Source organism: Empidonax traillii, unplaced genomic scaffold (assembly GCF_003031625.1).
Source record: "Empidonax traillii isolate 1590-97213 ecotype Southwest subspecies unplaced genomic scaffold, ASM303162v1 scaffold347:size1123457, whole genome shotgun sequence".
Taxonomy (NCBI): domain Eukaryota; kingdom Metazoa; phylum Chordata; class Aves; order Passeriformes; family Tyrannidae; genus Empidonax; species Empidonax traillii.
Genome location: NW_020955540.1, coordinates 900,690 through 914,972, shown reverse-complemented (window position 1 = coordinate 914,972; position 14,283 = coordinate 900,690). Strand labels below are relative to the sequence as shown.

Below are 14,283 nucleotides of genomic sequence, written 5' to 3'. Positions count from 1 at the left end.
TATTACATCACTAAGTATTTTACTCATTACTTCTGCACATGCTGAAAAATTCTCTTGTTGAAGAATTTTAGTGCCTATTATCAAAGTCCAGACAGAAAAGTAATCTTTATCAAGATGTACAGAGGGGTTGTTACTCACCCCTTTTCATGCTTCCAATCATGAAACATTTTTAACATTCTATTTCTTCAAATAGTCCTTGGAGAAGATAAAAGGAGAACAACTCTGTCAGAATCTTTTTCTTCAATCAAATGGAAAGAGAGAAACAACAATAATCACAGGTCACTATTTGAGGCAGAAGCCATAAAACTGGATAATTCTAATCAAGTGCACTGGAGTATAAAATGGGAAGATAAACTTTTTAAAATATTGTGAGTTTGGTTATAAACCTACCACACAGAACTTTACAATCAAAAACAACCAAAACCATGCTCTTCAGTCCACCACCACCTAAATACCTGAACACCAATACCTATTTGAAAGACACTTTAGCTTTCAAGCCTTTCAGTCTTCTATACTTTTTTAAAAAAACCCTCAACATTATGCAAAAGCAAAAATTATCCAAAAGTTTCTTTGTTATAGGTATTTCTTCTTTCAGTTTTGGTATTGATTCAATCTCTCGGTCTAAGCCATCATAACTAAAAACCTAACCTCATTTCCTCCTCCTCCTTAAAGACAGATAATTAGGGGAAAGAAACTCAACAGCCCTCCCATTTATTGGAGTCTTGAGAGACAAATTTCAGGCTCCTTGTGCAAGTAAAATTATTTTATCTTAAATATTTCTAAATCACTTTATTGCTTTCTTTCATCTACTTATGTTTCCTCTGTTTATTTTCTCAGTGGTCATCAGATTAAAAAAATATACTGTTCAGACTGAGCCCCTTACCACAACAATATATTTGCAGGCAAGGAGCCATTAGGCTGTGCTCTTTTGGTAGCCTTGAGTACAGCATGTTCAAGAGCAGAAGAAATAGTTTTAGTCACCTGTACAGGATAGCCTGCATAAAATTCACAAATAAAAACAATATTACAATTCTTTGTGGCTTTATTTTTTTTTTATTAGGAATAAATAAATCTGATAAAAATGAATTAGGTGACAAGCATGATATATTAGTCAAACTTTGCAAGAAACGACCTTTATATAAAAGACCCTTATACCACAATAGAAATATAAATAGCACCTTACACGGATGCTCCATGCTCCCCCTCCTACATTACCAGCTTTTCTCTTGCTCACTCTCAGCATCAAGGATAGCAGGGATTCTTCCTCTGATAGCCTGTCTCACATTTTCACAGCTAAATGCAATAGACAACTTTGGTCTACACTTTTCCAGAATGCTCCTGGTTTTGATATATCTAAAGAAAGGAGAAAATGTCCATTTTGTGCGTCACAAATTCATTTTTAAGGCCATATAACTGTCTTTTCTTGTGTCTGATTGCAATTTAGGTTTCTAAAAGGTATTTATATCCAGTGGGTTTTTTCCTATCTCCCCTTAAATCACCAGTGCCATCCTCATCTGTTTAGTTCACCTTAAAGCCATGTAACTGTTTTCTGTACTGCAGGTGTTAACTTGAAACTATTCATTATGTGCCTTGTATCTGAGTTTAGGAAGTTCTTATCTTACATAGTATTTCTTAATGTCCATGCTTTGTTGAATCGGATCAATCTGGTAAATGCTAGTATCTGAAGGTCGATAACACAGTGCAAGCTTCTGGAACACGGTCAGCTGTCAGTCTTACCTAATGTGTCAGAATAACAAAACAAGATCCTTCTTTTTTTCCTTTGTTTTCTCTTTCTTTCCTCCTTGCTTGGTTTTAACAGACACATACTTTCTATAAGAAACAAAAATAACTGGGAAGCATTAAGGACTGAAGCTACTTCCAGCTGAAAAAAAATACAGGATATTCTAGAGAGTATTAAGGCCCTGATAGTTATGAATAAGTGTTATCAGTAAGCATTTGAATAAATATGGCCTCTTCATTTATAGTTTGATAAAGAGTATCTGTGCAAGTAATTGCCAGGAAAAAGTGGACTAGCAAAAGACTTAAGAGGTTTACTCAGTTAAACAACAAAAAGCCCTCTTACAGTAGAAGCATTAAAGGCATTTTATTTGTATATGATTTTTGCATAACTCCCTTGGGGAATTTGGATATTATTATTCATTAAAATAAATGTACGTGTCCAACACGGAAGAACTATGAGTATTCCCCTTCAAAACAGGTTAATCAGATTATAAACACTGCAGGTGTAGAGCAGTGTCACTCAGTCCCACCAGCTTGACAATTGTTATAAAAGGCACAATAAAGACATTCCACCACCATGTTCAGAAGCCGTGACCTATTCAGTTTGACAGTCTGCTGTAGAAGAAATTACAGCACTACTAATTAAAAGAAGTTACAACTAATTGATAGACTGATATCAGCTGCTGAGAACTTTTAACCACATAACATTATTACATAATGCACGTAGCCAAGGGCACATCTTAGCAGAGACAGCTTTCATAACTATTCCGTCTAATCCACAAAGTTTAAAGGCATGTTCTAGCCAGGGTTTCCTTTATTTAAGGTCCAGCAGCATTGAAGCCGGGTTCTCCACGTAGGATTTCCACAGGTTAGAGAAGCGGGCCATGGTCGCTCCGTCAATGATGCGGTGATCAGCTGACCAGCTCACGTTCATTATTTGTGCCTTAAACACCTCACCCTTCTCATTAAATCGAGGGACAACCTAAAAATCGGAGGAAAAAAAAGCACTGAAATATTTAATACTTTCATTAGCAGATCTGTATTTTTTTGGTATTAATTTGTTGATCTAAATTTAAACATTTTGCTAAATTAGACAGCAGTAACACCCTTCAAAAAACCAACACCTTCCCGTTATTGTTTGTGCTGCAGATTAGAATATATTGCAAGCCAACATAATAAACAGTCATATCCTGTTTCCACCATCATGGAAACACTGAGGTACTGAAAACCTTTCTTGACTCAAAAGTTTCTTTGTGAATAGTTTATTGCACTGTTAGTTCTCAAAGTGACTGTTTCCTCAAAGCATCCCCTGAACAAAATGCTCATAGGCAGAACCTAGAAGTAGTCACTATAGTTTAATTTCCAGCATTGATCTCAAATGCCTATATGAAAGAATTAAGGGCTGAAATTCAGAAAATATAAAACTGCCTTTGCCACACAGATTTCTGTATGGATTCAGCTATCTGGCTCATGAAATTATACTTCATTATCAGAGTACTTCTCGAGTTTTCTCCTTGATGATAGGAACAATGTTATCACCATGTTGCAAAATTTGTAAAAATATATTTATGTTGTTTCCTAATCATTAGAAGGCTAAACATGGATATGAGTGAAATATAACAGGATTCTAGAAAACAAATCTGAACCTCTGGTGTAAGAGATTTCTAGTTAAACATTTGGTGCCTGTACAGTCATCTAAAACCACCACAAAACTTTGCAATCACAAGCTATGCAACTTCTCTAATACAAAGAAATGTTTATAAAAGAAAAACAAAACAGAGACTCCAGTTTCACTTTCATTACAGATGACCTAAACACTCATATCACTGAGATGAGGTTACTATACCTGTATCTTTCCAAGTGCTCCAATAGCTACTTCAGGAGGTAGTATCACTGGTTTGGCATAAGTGCCACCAATCTAGAAAAGAAAAAGCTGGGGATATTATTTACCAAATAGTTTGGGGTTTTTTTAGAGCACATTGCCTCTTGAATTAATTGCTACAGGTTTTGTTCATTGTATATGAAACTTAAGTAAAGTTTTCATTTGAGAAGCAGTTTTCAGATGTTGTTCTCTTTTTTCCTGCACTTACTGTGCCAATATTTGAAAGGGTGAATGTTCCCCCAGTGAGGTCACTTGTTCCCAGCTGGCCTGCAGAGCCCAAGGACTGCAGGCGATTCAGTTCAACAGCAATGTCAAACACACTGCACACTTGCACGTTCTTCACGTTTGGGACAATTAACCCTTGCTCCGTGTCCATCGCAACTCCAATGTTGTGCGAAGCCTGCAACAAGGTCCATTAGCTGCACGTTATTACAGGCTGTCAACATAAAATGTATTTTACATAAAAAGGCACTTAAATCACATCTTCCTTATTTTTCTTTTTAACCTAGAAAGTGCTGTCTGTAGTGAACAACTCCTTTTTATAACTTTGAGGGGAGAAAAGGATGTAAATTTTTAAATATTAGCTTTCCACACCTGCAAATTGTTGGCAGTGTCACCCCCAGGGAATACAAAATCCAGGAATTAATTGCACACTGAAAACACTGAACTTTAGGATGATTGTAAGCCTAACAAAACATAAATAGCAGATTTTAAAGAGAACACTAAAACTGAAAAAAAAGGGAAACTCAGTTGCCTTTCATTTGCTAGAAGAAATATAAGGATTCTGAGAGATATTGATCAAACAGCACAAAAGGAGTTTGCACTGCAATGGGCACATACACATCACTCAAGAAAATAGACACCAGCTTCCCAGAAGTATCAATTCAGCAGCTGGTATGAAAATTACATAATTTTAATCAAAACTGAGTTTAAAACATTAATACGTAAGGGTTGAGTGTTGGAACAACTGTGCTATCACTAAAAAATTGTTGTATTGAATTTTTAAGTGTTCTCACTTTAAATGCTTGGCCCATATTCAGGTAAAAAATAGGAAATCACTATATTAATATGCAAGTTTGAGGTAAGCCTGAATAACTAAGTGACTCTGGTTTAACAAACTACTGAAGTAAGTTCAATAATAAATCAAATCCAGATCTTAGAATGTGGACACACAAATTATTTTCCAGCACACCACCCCAGTGTTGGTTTTTAAAATTAACTCAAACATTCTGAAAAGCCCTTGTTAGCTGTTATTTTAGGTTTTCTGCTCACAACTTTTATCAGTAATTTACAAACCTTATATGTGACATTTTGACAGTTTTCATCCAAGGAAGCATTAAGAATTGGATACTGCAACAATCCCAAAGAGGCTGCCTGTTAAATATAAGGGAAAAAAAAAAAAAGATAGATTTTTATATTTTATAACCACAAAGCTCCATGGAAAGGAAGTAATGGTAGGAGATAATTTAGTTTATAACAATACAGATATCCTCAATGCAATCAAATTAGGCTTAAAATCTCCTTAATGTGTCTGTTGATACTTTGTCATTATTAGGATAGCAAACAAAAAAAAAAAAAAAAGAACAACTTGCAAAAAACAAATATACATCAGACATATAAGAAATGATAATTCCTTTCCCCACTATAACTGAAGTTGAATCTGCATTTGCTATTTCTGTTCCACAATTCAATTCAAATATCCCAAAAGTTCTGAGATTCAGCTGCAATGTCATTCTCAGTTCTCAGTTTAGATGACAGTTTTTCAAGGAAGTAATATTAATTGTCCCTAAAGACAGTGAGCAGGATGAGTGCTTACACAGCACTGTAACTGAACCAGCATCTACAAAGTTTTCAGGTAAGCTCTGCTTTCAGTGCACAGTTTAGGCAGTGAGTGCACCAGTTGGAAATGGAACCGCAGCAGCTAAATGAGTGCAAGTGCCTGGTCTTCTGAACAATAGAAGAGACACACTGATTCACCTTTTATTATTCAATTCACTATTCATTATTCAATTCAAATTATTCAATACCAATGCTGTAGTAATAATAATAACAACAACAACGACGATGCATTTCATGTGAGGTTCATTTTAAAGGAACTTTAAAAATTAGACAGTTCCCACTATTTGTTTTGTGCAATTCCAGCACCTGGCGATGTTTACCCCCACACTGAATGACACTTAAGCCACTTTATCCTTCCCCATTAATATTTCAAAAGTTTTCCATGACATTATATAACCCTCACTGCAATGCCAACTGTAAATTGGTAAGTGGTTCAATAAACACGAAAAGCTGAGACTTTTCTTGTGATCTGTCATAATTCAGATGATAGAGAAGTGCTCCAAACGTACAACAATCATTGAAAACATTTTGGCAAAAGCTGTGTAAATATTCCATTCTGTGCTCTGCTGCGCATCTCACCTTTATGAAGAAAGGCATAAAGGAAAGCTTAACTCCACGGCTCTCAGCCAGAGCTTTCAGCTCTTCTCGCAGCTGAACAAGCTGAGTCAAATCAACCTCATCACAATAACCAAAGTGGGGGATCTTCAGGGCTGCACTCATAGTCTTTACCATTGCCTTTTGAAAACCTGGAAAATATTTACTGACTTCTTAAACCAACAAAACGAGCTTCTGTGAACTTATAGTGAAATTTAATTATTTGTTTCCATTGAACAAATTACACAACTTACAAAAACTAAACCAAACCAAAGCTAAACCACAACCAAAAAAGGACAGGGTAAAGAACACTTCAGGATCATCAGTTATTCAGTATATGTAACTCAATTTTTACAATGTAACACCTCAGATGATATTACTGCATGTCTCTCCTAGGTAGGTATGAATTGGAAATCACGATACCATAATCTGCATTACTCTTTCCAGCCTCCAAAGAAGCATTGCTTGAAAGGCAAGCAAAAAACTTTTATCTTCCCCTTTTAATATGCTTTTTTTTTTCTCACCTTGTTGTCTTTTGTGGTACTCTTCTCCAGAACAAGTGTGAATGCTGAAGTATGCTGTTATTAAGTGCTGATAAACCCTTAAATCCACTGCACTTTGCCACTAACTGCATAATGATTCCTACTGTGACAAACCCATGTTTCAGAATTCCTACATGTTTCAGCACACATTTGAAGAATGAGCAGTTTGCAGCCCAACTCCATCCAACCAAAACATGAACAAATCTTTCATCAAATGATTCCATCAGAGACGCTTCTTTCAGTCACGCTCCCTGGCATGACAATAACATGAAATCCACCCCCACCAGAAGGAGTCAGCTTTTCACAGAGCAACATTTGTTGTGAACATGGTCTCAAGATTTTATATTTTTTGATTTACCTGTTACAGGTTCAGTTTTATCTTTTCCTGAAAACACAATGGGTCTGGAAACAGGTACTGGGATTTTGCGTGCTTTGTCCTTTGGAGCAGCTGGCACAGGTTTTGGCAAAGGTGGGACAATTTCAGCCTTTGGTGATGGAGGTAAAATAGCTCCTGTTTGTTTGGCCAAGTAATTGAGTATGTCTTCTTTAAGGATTCTGTTATCTTTCCCTGTTCCAACAATCTCACTCAATTTAATCTGAAAAGTACATAACAAACTGTGACACTTCAGTTTTACAGCAATATAAAAATATCCTATATTGTGAGCTACGGCTAAAAATTATTCCCATTACCAATCCAAAATAGCAACAGTTTTCTTTCACATTCTGTAATTTATTAGGTACTTAACCTAATTGTTCCAATCGTCCAAAAGTCCCATTCTTTAGTTGCATATTTTAAGGAGGAACTATGAATTCTACTTACCTCTTAATTACTTCACAGGATCAATAGTGAAATGTGAATTTGAGGAAAGCTATTTGTGAATTAATTTTCTCTACTTATCATTTTATTTTTCTCCTAAAAGTGCATCACAAACTTTCAAAACTAATGGAATATTCACAGATTCATAAGGAAAAAAAGCCATTAAAAAGACACTTAAAAAAAGATCACCTAGTATAACCTCTGTGCTAATACAAACCTGAACAACAAAACAAGCTGGCTACAACTGAGATTTTATTTTTCCCTCCTCCTTCTTCTGTCCTGGGATTTCTTAATCTTCAGCCTAAAGCATCTGAGCTGCGTTTTAAGCCCAGTAATTCATTTTCTATCCACCATAATAATCAGAAAGCACAATTGTCTTCATTTTACAGCAGTTTTCACACATTCAAAATTATTTGAAAACAAGTCTTTCCCCTAGATCAATGTTCTTGTAGTCAGTCAAAATGCCATATAAAAGCTCGATAAAATGCAACAGGACCTTATTCAGCAAACCTACATTGTTCTCCATGGCCAGGCGACGAACTGCAGGGGTTGCTAATGTTTTGTGACCTTTTATCTCCTGGTGAGTGTGCTCTTCATGAGACATAGGAGGGGTTTCAACAACATCTTCTTCTGAGGCAACACCTGCAAATGAAAAGAAGAAATCTGACTTTACTACATCATAAGCATTTGTTAAATTCCAACCTCGAGCATTCTGTGATAGCTGAAGTTTTTAGCATTCACTATCAGTTACTGTGGATGGGAACACAGCTTGCTATAGGCTGCTGCTTGAGCTAAATATTCAATAGGATATAACCGGCTTTTGAGATTTTAAATTCTAATAAAATATAACTACTTTCTCTACTCAATTTTCTTGACTTTATAAAGGGAAAAAATATTACTTTTTAAGATTCTCAGGAAGAAAAAGTAAACTGCTCTGTCACTGATGTTTTCATGATAACAAACATAAAATATGCCAGAGAAAAAAATATCTTACAATACCTTTTGAAGCATCAATTTCAATGTCCACTAATGGTTTTCCAACAAAAGCAATATCATCTATACTGTAATGGAGTTTTCTAATGACGCCATCGTAACGACTGGTAATAGTAACAGAGGCCTTATCACTTTGTACCTCACAGATGCTGTCAAACTGAGACACACTGTCACCTTCCTTTATATACCTGAGAGAAAAGACACAGGCTACTGTAAAACACAAATAAGTATAAAAATCCATGCTGGGTGTTCTTTTGTTAAGTTCAGTTCTGTACATGCCACAACAAAAAAATGCATTCCAGACAGGAAGATAAATTCTCCATAATGGATACATTTGCTACGCACTTTGCCTGGCTGCTGCAGAACCCTTTGCTGTGTGAAATGACGCAATGACTTAGAGTATCGTCAAACACATTACACTGACTTTGGTAAAGCAGAGTTTTCTTGTCAGATTATAAATCATGTAAAATATAAGAATGAGCCCAGCTTGGTCTGAACCTAAGGAAGTTCTTACTTTCTGTCAGGATCAGTATATGATCTTCTACACAAAAAGACGGGAATTTGTACAAACAACAAGGCATTTCAGCACTCTCTTTCTGCACTGTACACTTGGATTTTGATTAATCCATTCATCACTGGCCTTTTACAAACAATTTAAAAGTTCAAATCTTGTAATAAAACCAGTAGAGAAGGGGTATAGGATAAAATTATGTGGATTTTCTGGACTAGTAATGTGTTTCTAAAACTCAGCCTAAGTAAACATAATAAAAGGCAGACATCCTGAACACTGAAAACATTTGATCACTGAAGGAAATCCTATACACAGGCACAATTAGGGCATCCCATTCCTTCTACCTTTTCCATTCACAAACAAACCAAACCACAAATAAACAAAATGTAAAGTTCAGTATGTCCCAGGTTTTAAAATCTGGAAAATGAAACTTGAAAAGCTTCACTAGTAACCCTGAAAATATTTTCTCAGATGACTAATTTATAACAAAGCTAAAGCTGTTAAACAACCTCTTGATTTCTTAGTATATTTCTAAGAAAGCAGAGCTTACCATTCTTTTACAGTCACCTCTGTAATCCCTTCTCCAATGTCAGAAAGCTTAAACTGGACAATTTGGCCACACGAAACTTAAAACAGACAATAGGAAAATACAGCATGTTTAGTATTAAATACAAGATATCAGGCAGAAAAATCTGAATGCATCAGAAAGTTTACATACCAGCCATATACAAGCCTCTATCATAACACTCATAAAATAGCAAAATAAAATAAATTATTTTATTATGAAAAAGATTACCAGCAGATGTTCTGAATAATCGCTGTTGATGACTACACTTGAGGGCAGATTTGTCAAACACGCACACATATTTTGATTTTATAACGCGAATGCTGCTGCACGATCTAACACGGTGAATGCACACCTGGGGAGAAAAGTCTCAAGTGTTAATACAATGCACTGAGGAATGCAGAGGTCATTTAATATTCCTGATGCAACATAATTCTAAAATAGTTTCATTCTAGTCTATGTAAGAGAAGTTCTTAAGCAAACACAATTGCACTGAATACATATTTAACCACTACATTAGCATAAGCCTTGCCAGGTCTTTAATTTCTTTCACTAACACAACACAGGGAGATCAAAGCCACAAGAAAATAACCAATTAACAAAAATCATTGCAAGAGATTCACACTTGCTATTGTTTCTCTAAGGAATTAACTTAATCAGGACATGCACACACAAAGCACACACAGTATCAACTACATCAGCCATCTGAAATATTTTTATCCAGAATGAATGCTGGAAGGGGCTCCTAGACTGCAGGGAAAAGCAGCATGTTTTTCTTCATCAGTTCTTATTCCAATCAAAGAGTGATCAGAAGTACTAACTGGATCACACACCAGAGGGCACAGAGAGTTGCCCTTTCATTTTTGTTAATATATAAGAGGCAGTCATCTTCAAGTAAATATCATTTCATATAACTGAAAAGACCTTTTTTTAAGAACTGGGCATTAGATGGTTTTCTTTTATGGTTACAATTATATTTATCCAGAAATCAACTTAAAAGGGTCCACAGAATTTTCTGACAGGTTCCTCAGACAAAACCTTATGCTTTAAAGCATCATGTAATCAGTCATGATTGTGGTCAAAAGCACAGCCAGTAGTACTTGCATTGACATAAATAGGTATTTTATTAATCTCAACACAAGTTAGTCCAGACATCTTCTTATTTAGTAAAATTTAAATTTAATGTAATTCTGATGTTATGTTGTCTCAGAGTGCTGTGAAATTTATAAAAATAATAATTTCTCTGTGGATACTATCTCTAATTAATTTAGAGATATGAAAAAATTCGGGTGCTACAATGTACCTCAAGTAGCTCAAAACTGTAAAATTTAGAAATTGTCTTCTTAGAGGAGCCAGAAAACAGCACACCTGCATGGGAAAGTTCATTTTAACTTCTTTTTTGAAAAACCCTTTCAATAATTACAGAGCATACAAAACTTCCCGGTTGCCCTCCCCCCACCCCAAACTGTTCAACTATTTGATACTACGTCACGCTTTTTAAAAAGTAGAATATTCATGAAGCCATAAAATCCTGAACTGACAACGTAGGCATTTTATGTAATGTTTAATCCAGCATTGCAAGCTATATTTAATATCATCTTTCTTTAAGGAACAAGCATTTATACAACACAGTCTACCACAATGGACACAACAAAGTTATATTATATGAGTTACTTTACAGCCACCTGCTATTAAGGTTGTATCTACTGATCTAGAGTAAGTATTTTTCCTAATTCCTATAACAAGCAAACAGAAAATCCTTTTCACTGGTCATCCAAACAACTTTCCCTATCCAACAATGGTAATTTTAAGCTATGGAAAATCCTTTTTTATGAACACATTTAAAATTCTCATTAGATTACAAAAGTGGTATATCACGTACATCTTCACAAGCCTATTTTTGATTCTGATGTTCTTTCCCCCTGAAGGTTACATAAATATATTGCAAGAAGAGGTGACAAGGCCTTTTTGTCCCAAACTTACAATAAAATTCTTTTCTCTGTATATGACCCTAAATGAAAAACATTAAGTATTTACCTGTGAAGATGATCACAAGGAGCACATCAAATCTCTGAACTATTTCTAAATGTGAAGTTTCACAATGATTTCCATGTGTTTTTAACATTTGGTAACCAATGCAGGTAGTGATTTAGTAATGTCACTGCCAAAAAAAGAGACTGGTTTTGTTACAGAAAAGTTACCATGATGTTTCATATTATATTTGTAGGAATAATTCAGAACTCCCGCATTTATTAAAAACGGAATCTTTTTGGTTTGCTGTTTTGCAGATTCCTTACTAAAAAGTTGGAGTACTAGTATGTTGCAGTAGTAATACATTGCACAATCTCTTCATAGAACACTGTTCTTTCTTAACATGAAAAATATTAAAATCCAATAAATGAAGAGATTGTGCTTATTAATTACAGTATTTAATCAGTACTATTTTCCATGTAATGGCAAATAAGGAAACAAAAAAGTATAAAAAAGGACAAAATTAGCTCTAATATCCATAGCATACCCATCCACATATCTTGATGCCCGGAAAAATTTAGCAATAACAACCCAGCAAGTCCAGTACTATCAGTTATGTTTATGTCACCACTATTACATTTTACTGCAATTCAAAGGCAATAACGGCCCAGCAAGATAACACCTTTCCTGGGCAAGCCTTTGATGTGCAGAGCTACTCTGGCAAGAAGAAAATGAGAGCCCAGCCAGCCCCTGGCCAGCTCTGAGGACACATCAGCCTGACCAAGAGCTGTGGTTTGAGCCCAACCAATACGGGAGCTGCTGCTGTTTGGGGGAGAACTGCCTTGCCCCTTAGGTTCAGGTTTGGTTGTTTCCTTAAAAAGAAGCCAACTGTGATTTTCTAAATTACCGCTGATCCTAAAAATCTACTGCTGGCCTCGGAAAAAAAATATTTTTATGCAACCTGCAGGGAACCAATTACCTGATGGAGCAACACTAAATTTCAAAGTCAAATTGAATAGTTTGTGCTAATAGGCAATGACTTCTCATTAAAGGATACTCCCCTATTGAACTCTCTCGACTTGCTGTCACACTGAGTCATTTTAAAGAATATTTACTCGCATTGGGTTTGTTTTGCACACATTCTGTATCTCCGAGTATACAGTTGCCTATATAGTAAAGCAATGTCCTTGGTAGCATACTTTAGTCTGAGATTATTCCTCACCTAAAAATCTGGCACATGTCCCAGTGTCCAGGTAACTGCCATTTCCCTAATAACCAAATTATTGCTTGGAACTTATCACTGTTTCGCAGCAGATGGTCACAAGAATTATCATCTAGCAAGATTCAAAATGTGCTTGCAGGAAACATACACTAAAAACCAGCCAATTCTATAGCTCAGCATGCACATAGATAAGATGAGCATTTTCATCTTATAAGAATCTGCCTTTGGATTTAAGAGCAGAAAGAAAACCAAAAGGAAACTTATTTTCAATGGTCTTAGTAAAATTACTTATAAATAGCCTAAAACTAGATTACAAAAGAAGCACTTAAAAATCCTCAACATTATGATTTAAAAATGCAATATGAATTATTACTTAGAGAAAAAAAATAATGGAAACTAGAACTGATCCTGAACTTTGTATCCACTTATATTATCTTATAAAAGTTATTTATTTTTCTGACATTCCACAAAACAGCAGTGACATAATTGGAAACCAACACTTCACAAGAGCAGGAAGACTATAATACAAGAACACGGAAGAAAGCATGAATTAATCTTCACGACGCTGAATGTTTAGGAGACTGTAAGTGTCCTAAAAGGAAACAAAGTAAATTCCCTCCTTATGGTAAAGTATCTCAGCTACTTTTCAAGTATCAAGGCTCCCGGGATTCAAAGAAACACATTTCCCTTTTTGGTACGTGTAGCCGCCCCGTCACCGTGCGGATGCGGAACGCACAGGGAGCTGATGGAGGGCGGAGGAGCGGCGATGGCAGCGCAACGAAAAGGCAGAGCAACGGATCAGACGACTTAGAAATAACAGGAGAGAAGGATGTCACTGGCTTATTACAGACAGGCACGCGTTCCTTTCACAGGGAACACGGGCAACGGGGAGGACATTCCGGGGCTGCGCGGGGCGGAGGGGGTCGGCTCTGGGGGTCCCTGAGGAGCGGGGACCGACTGAACGCAGGGGCAGCCCGGGTTGGGCAGGCGGGGCCCTTGCCGGGGACACGGGCACCTGTGCGCCGCACCGGGGTGCGGGAAGGGCTGGGGGCGGCTGAGGCAGCCGGGCAGGGCTGGGGGCGGGCGGGGGAGCCGGGGCACTGCCCGCCCGCGGGCACTGCTGGGGCGGCCGGGAGGGGAGCTGAGGCGCTGCCCGCCCGCAGGCGCGGGGGAGGCGGCAGGTCCGCGAGCGTGGTGTTTGCAGCCGCGCGGTGCTCGCGGGCTGCCGGCTGGACGGCAGCGCCGGGGCTCCGGGATACCGCCGCCGCCGAGGCGGGCATGCTGCGTGCTATCTTGCCCCTCCCCGGCTGAGCACCGGAGCGGGCTCCCCGCTCCCCTTACCAGGCGCCCCGCGATTCGGCAGCTGCTCCTCAGCGCGGTCACGGCCGCCATCTTACCCCGGGCAGCGCAGCCCCTCACACCCCCCCGGCCCAGCCAACCGGCGGCGGCCGCGCCGGCACAGCCAACCAGGCGGCGGGCGGGGCCGCGGGGGGCGCGGGCCGGGCGGGGCCAGCGGGGCCCGGGCAGCGCCCGCGGGGACGGGCGGGACGCGGCCCCGGTACAGCAAAGCCGCGGGCGGCGGGCAGGGCGTGCGGCTTCCCTGGGTA

General features: G+C 38.0%; 1 protein-coding gene across 2 annotated transcripts; it reads right to left on the bottom strand.

Annotated features, from left to right (window-relative positions):
- Nucleotides 1-139: 139 nt before the first annotated feature.
- Nucleotides 140-14,123, bottom strand: DBT (dihydrolipoamide branched chain transacylase E2). 2 transcript variants are annotated; one of them, XM_027892348.1, is made up of 14 exons: nucleotides 14,018-14,118; nucleotides 11,521-11,644; nucleotides 10,787-10,851; nucleotides 9,715-9,838; nucleotides 9,469-9,544; nucleotides 8,414-8,595; nucleotides 7,929-8,056; nucleotides 6,956-7,193; nucleotides 6,041-6,207; nucleotides 4,919-4,996; nucleotides 3,831-4,022; nucleotides 3,587-3,658; nucleotides 884-2,722; nucleotides 140-195 (listed from the first exon to the last, which is right to left on the bottom strand). In XM_027892348.1, exons 2-13 carry the CDS (start codon nucleotides 11,606-11,608, stop codon nucleotides 2,555-2,557), a joined length of 1,578 nt encoding a protein of 525 aa, XP_027748149.1. In that variant the 5' UTR covers nucleotides 11,609-11,644; nucleotides 14,018-14,118; the 3' UTR covers nucleotides 140-195; nucleotides 884-2,554. The 2 variants fall into 2 exon arrangements, with proteins under 2 accessions (XP_027748149.1, XP_027748150.1); XM_027892349.1 differs by lacking the exons at nucleotides 10,787-10,851; nucleotides 11,521-11,644 and having other exon boundaries at nucleotides 14,018-14,123.
- Between the last annotated feature and the right edge of the window lie 160 nt (nucleotides 14,124-14,283).

Bases quoted from the DNA above. Each gene is read 5' to 3' on its own strand.
- DBT (XM_027892348.1), bottom strand. From the start codon at position 11,608: ATGTTAAAAACACATGGAAATCATTGTGAAACTTCACATTTAGAAATA. The intron at 8,057-8,413 runs GTATTGTAAGAT...TTTCATTTGCAG, and splicing joins TGAAATTGATGCTTCAAAAG to GTGTTGCCTCAGAAGAAGAT. The intron at 7,194-7,928 runs GTAGGTTTGCTG...TGTACTTTTCAG, and splicing joins GCCTGGCCATGGAGAACAAT to ATTAAATTGAGTGAGATTGT.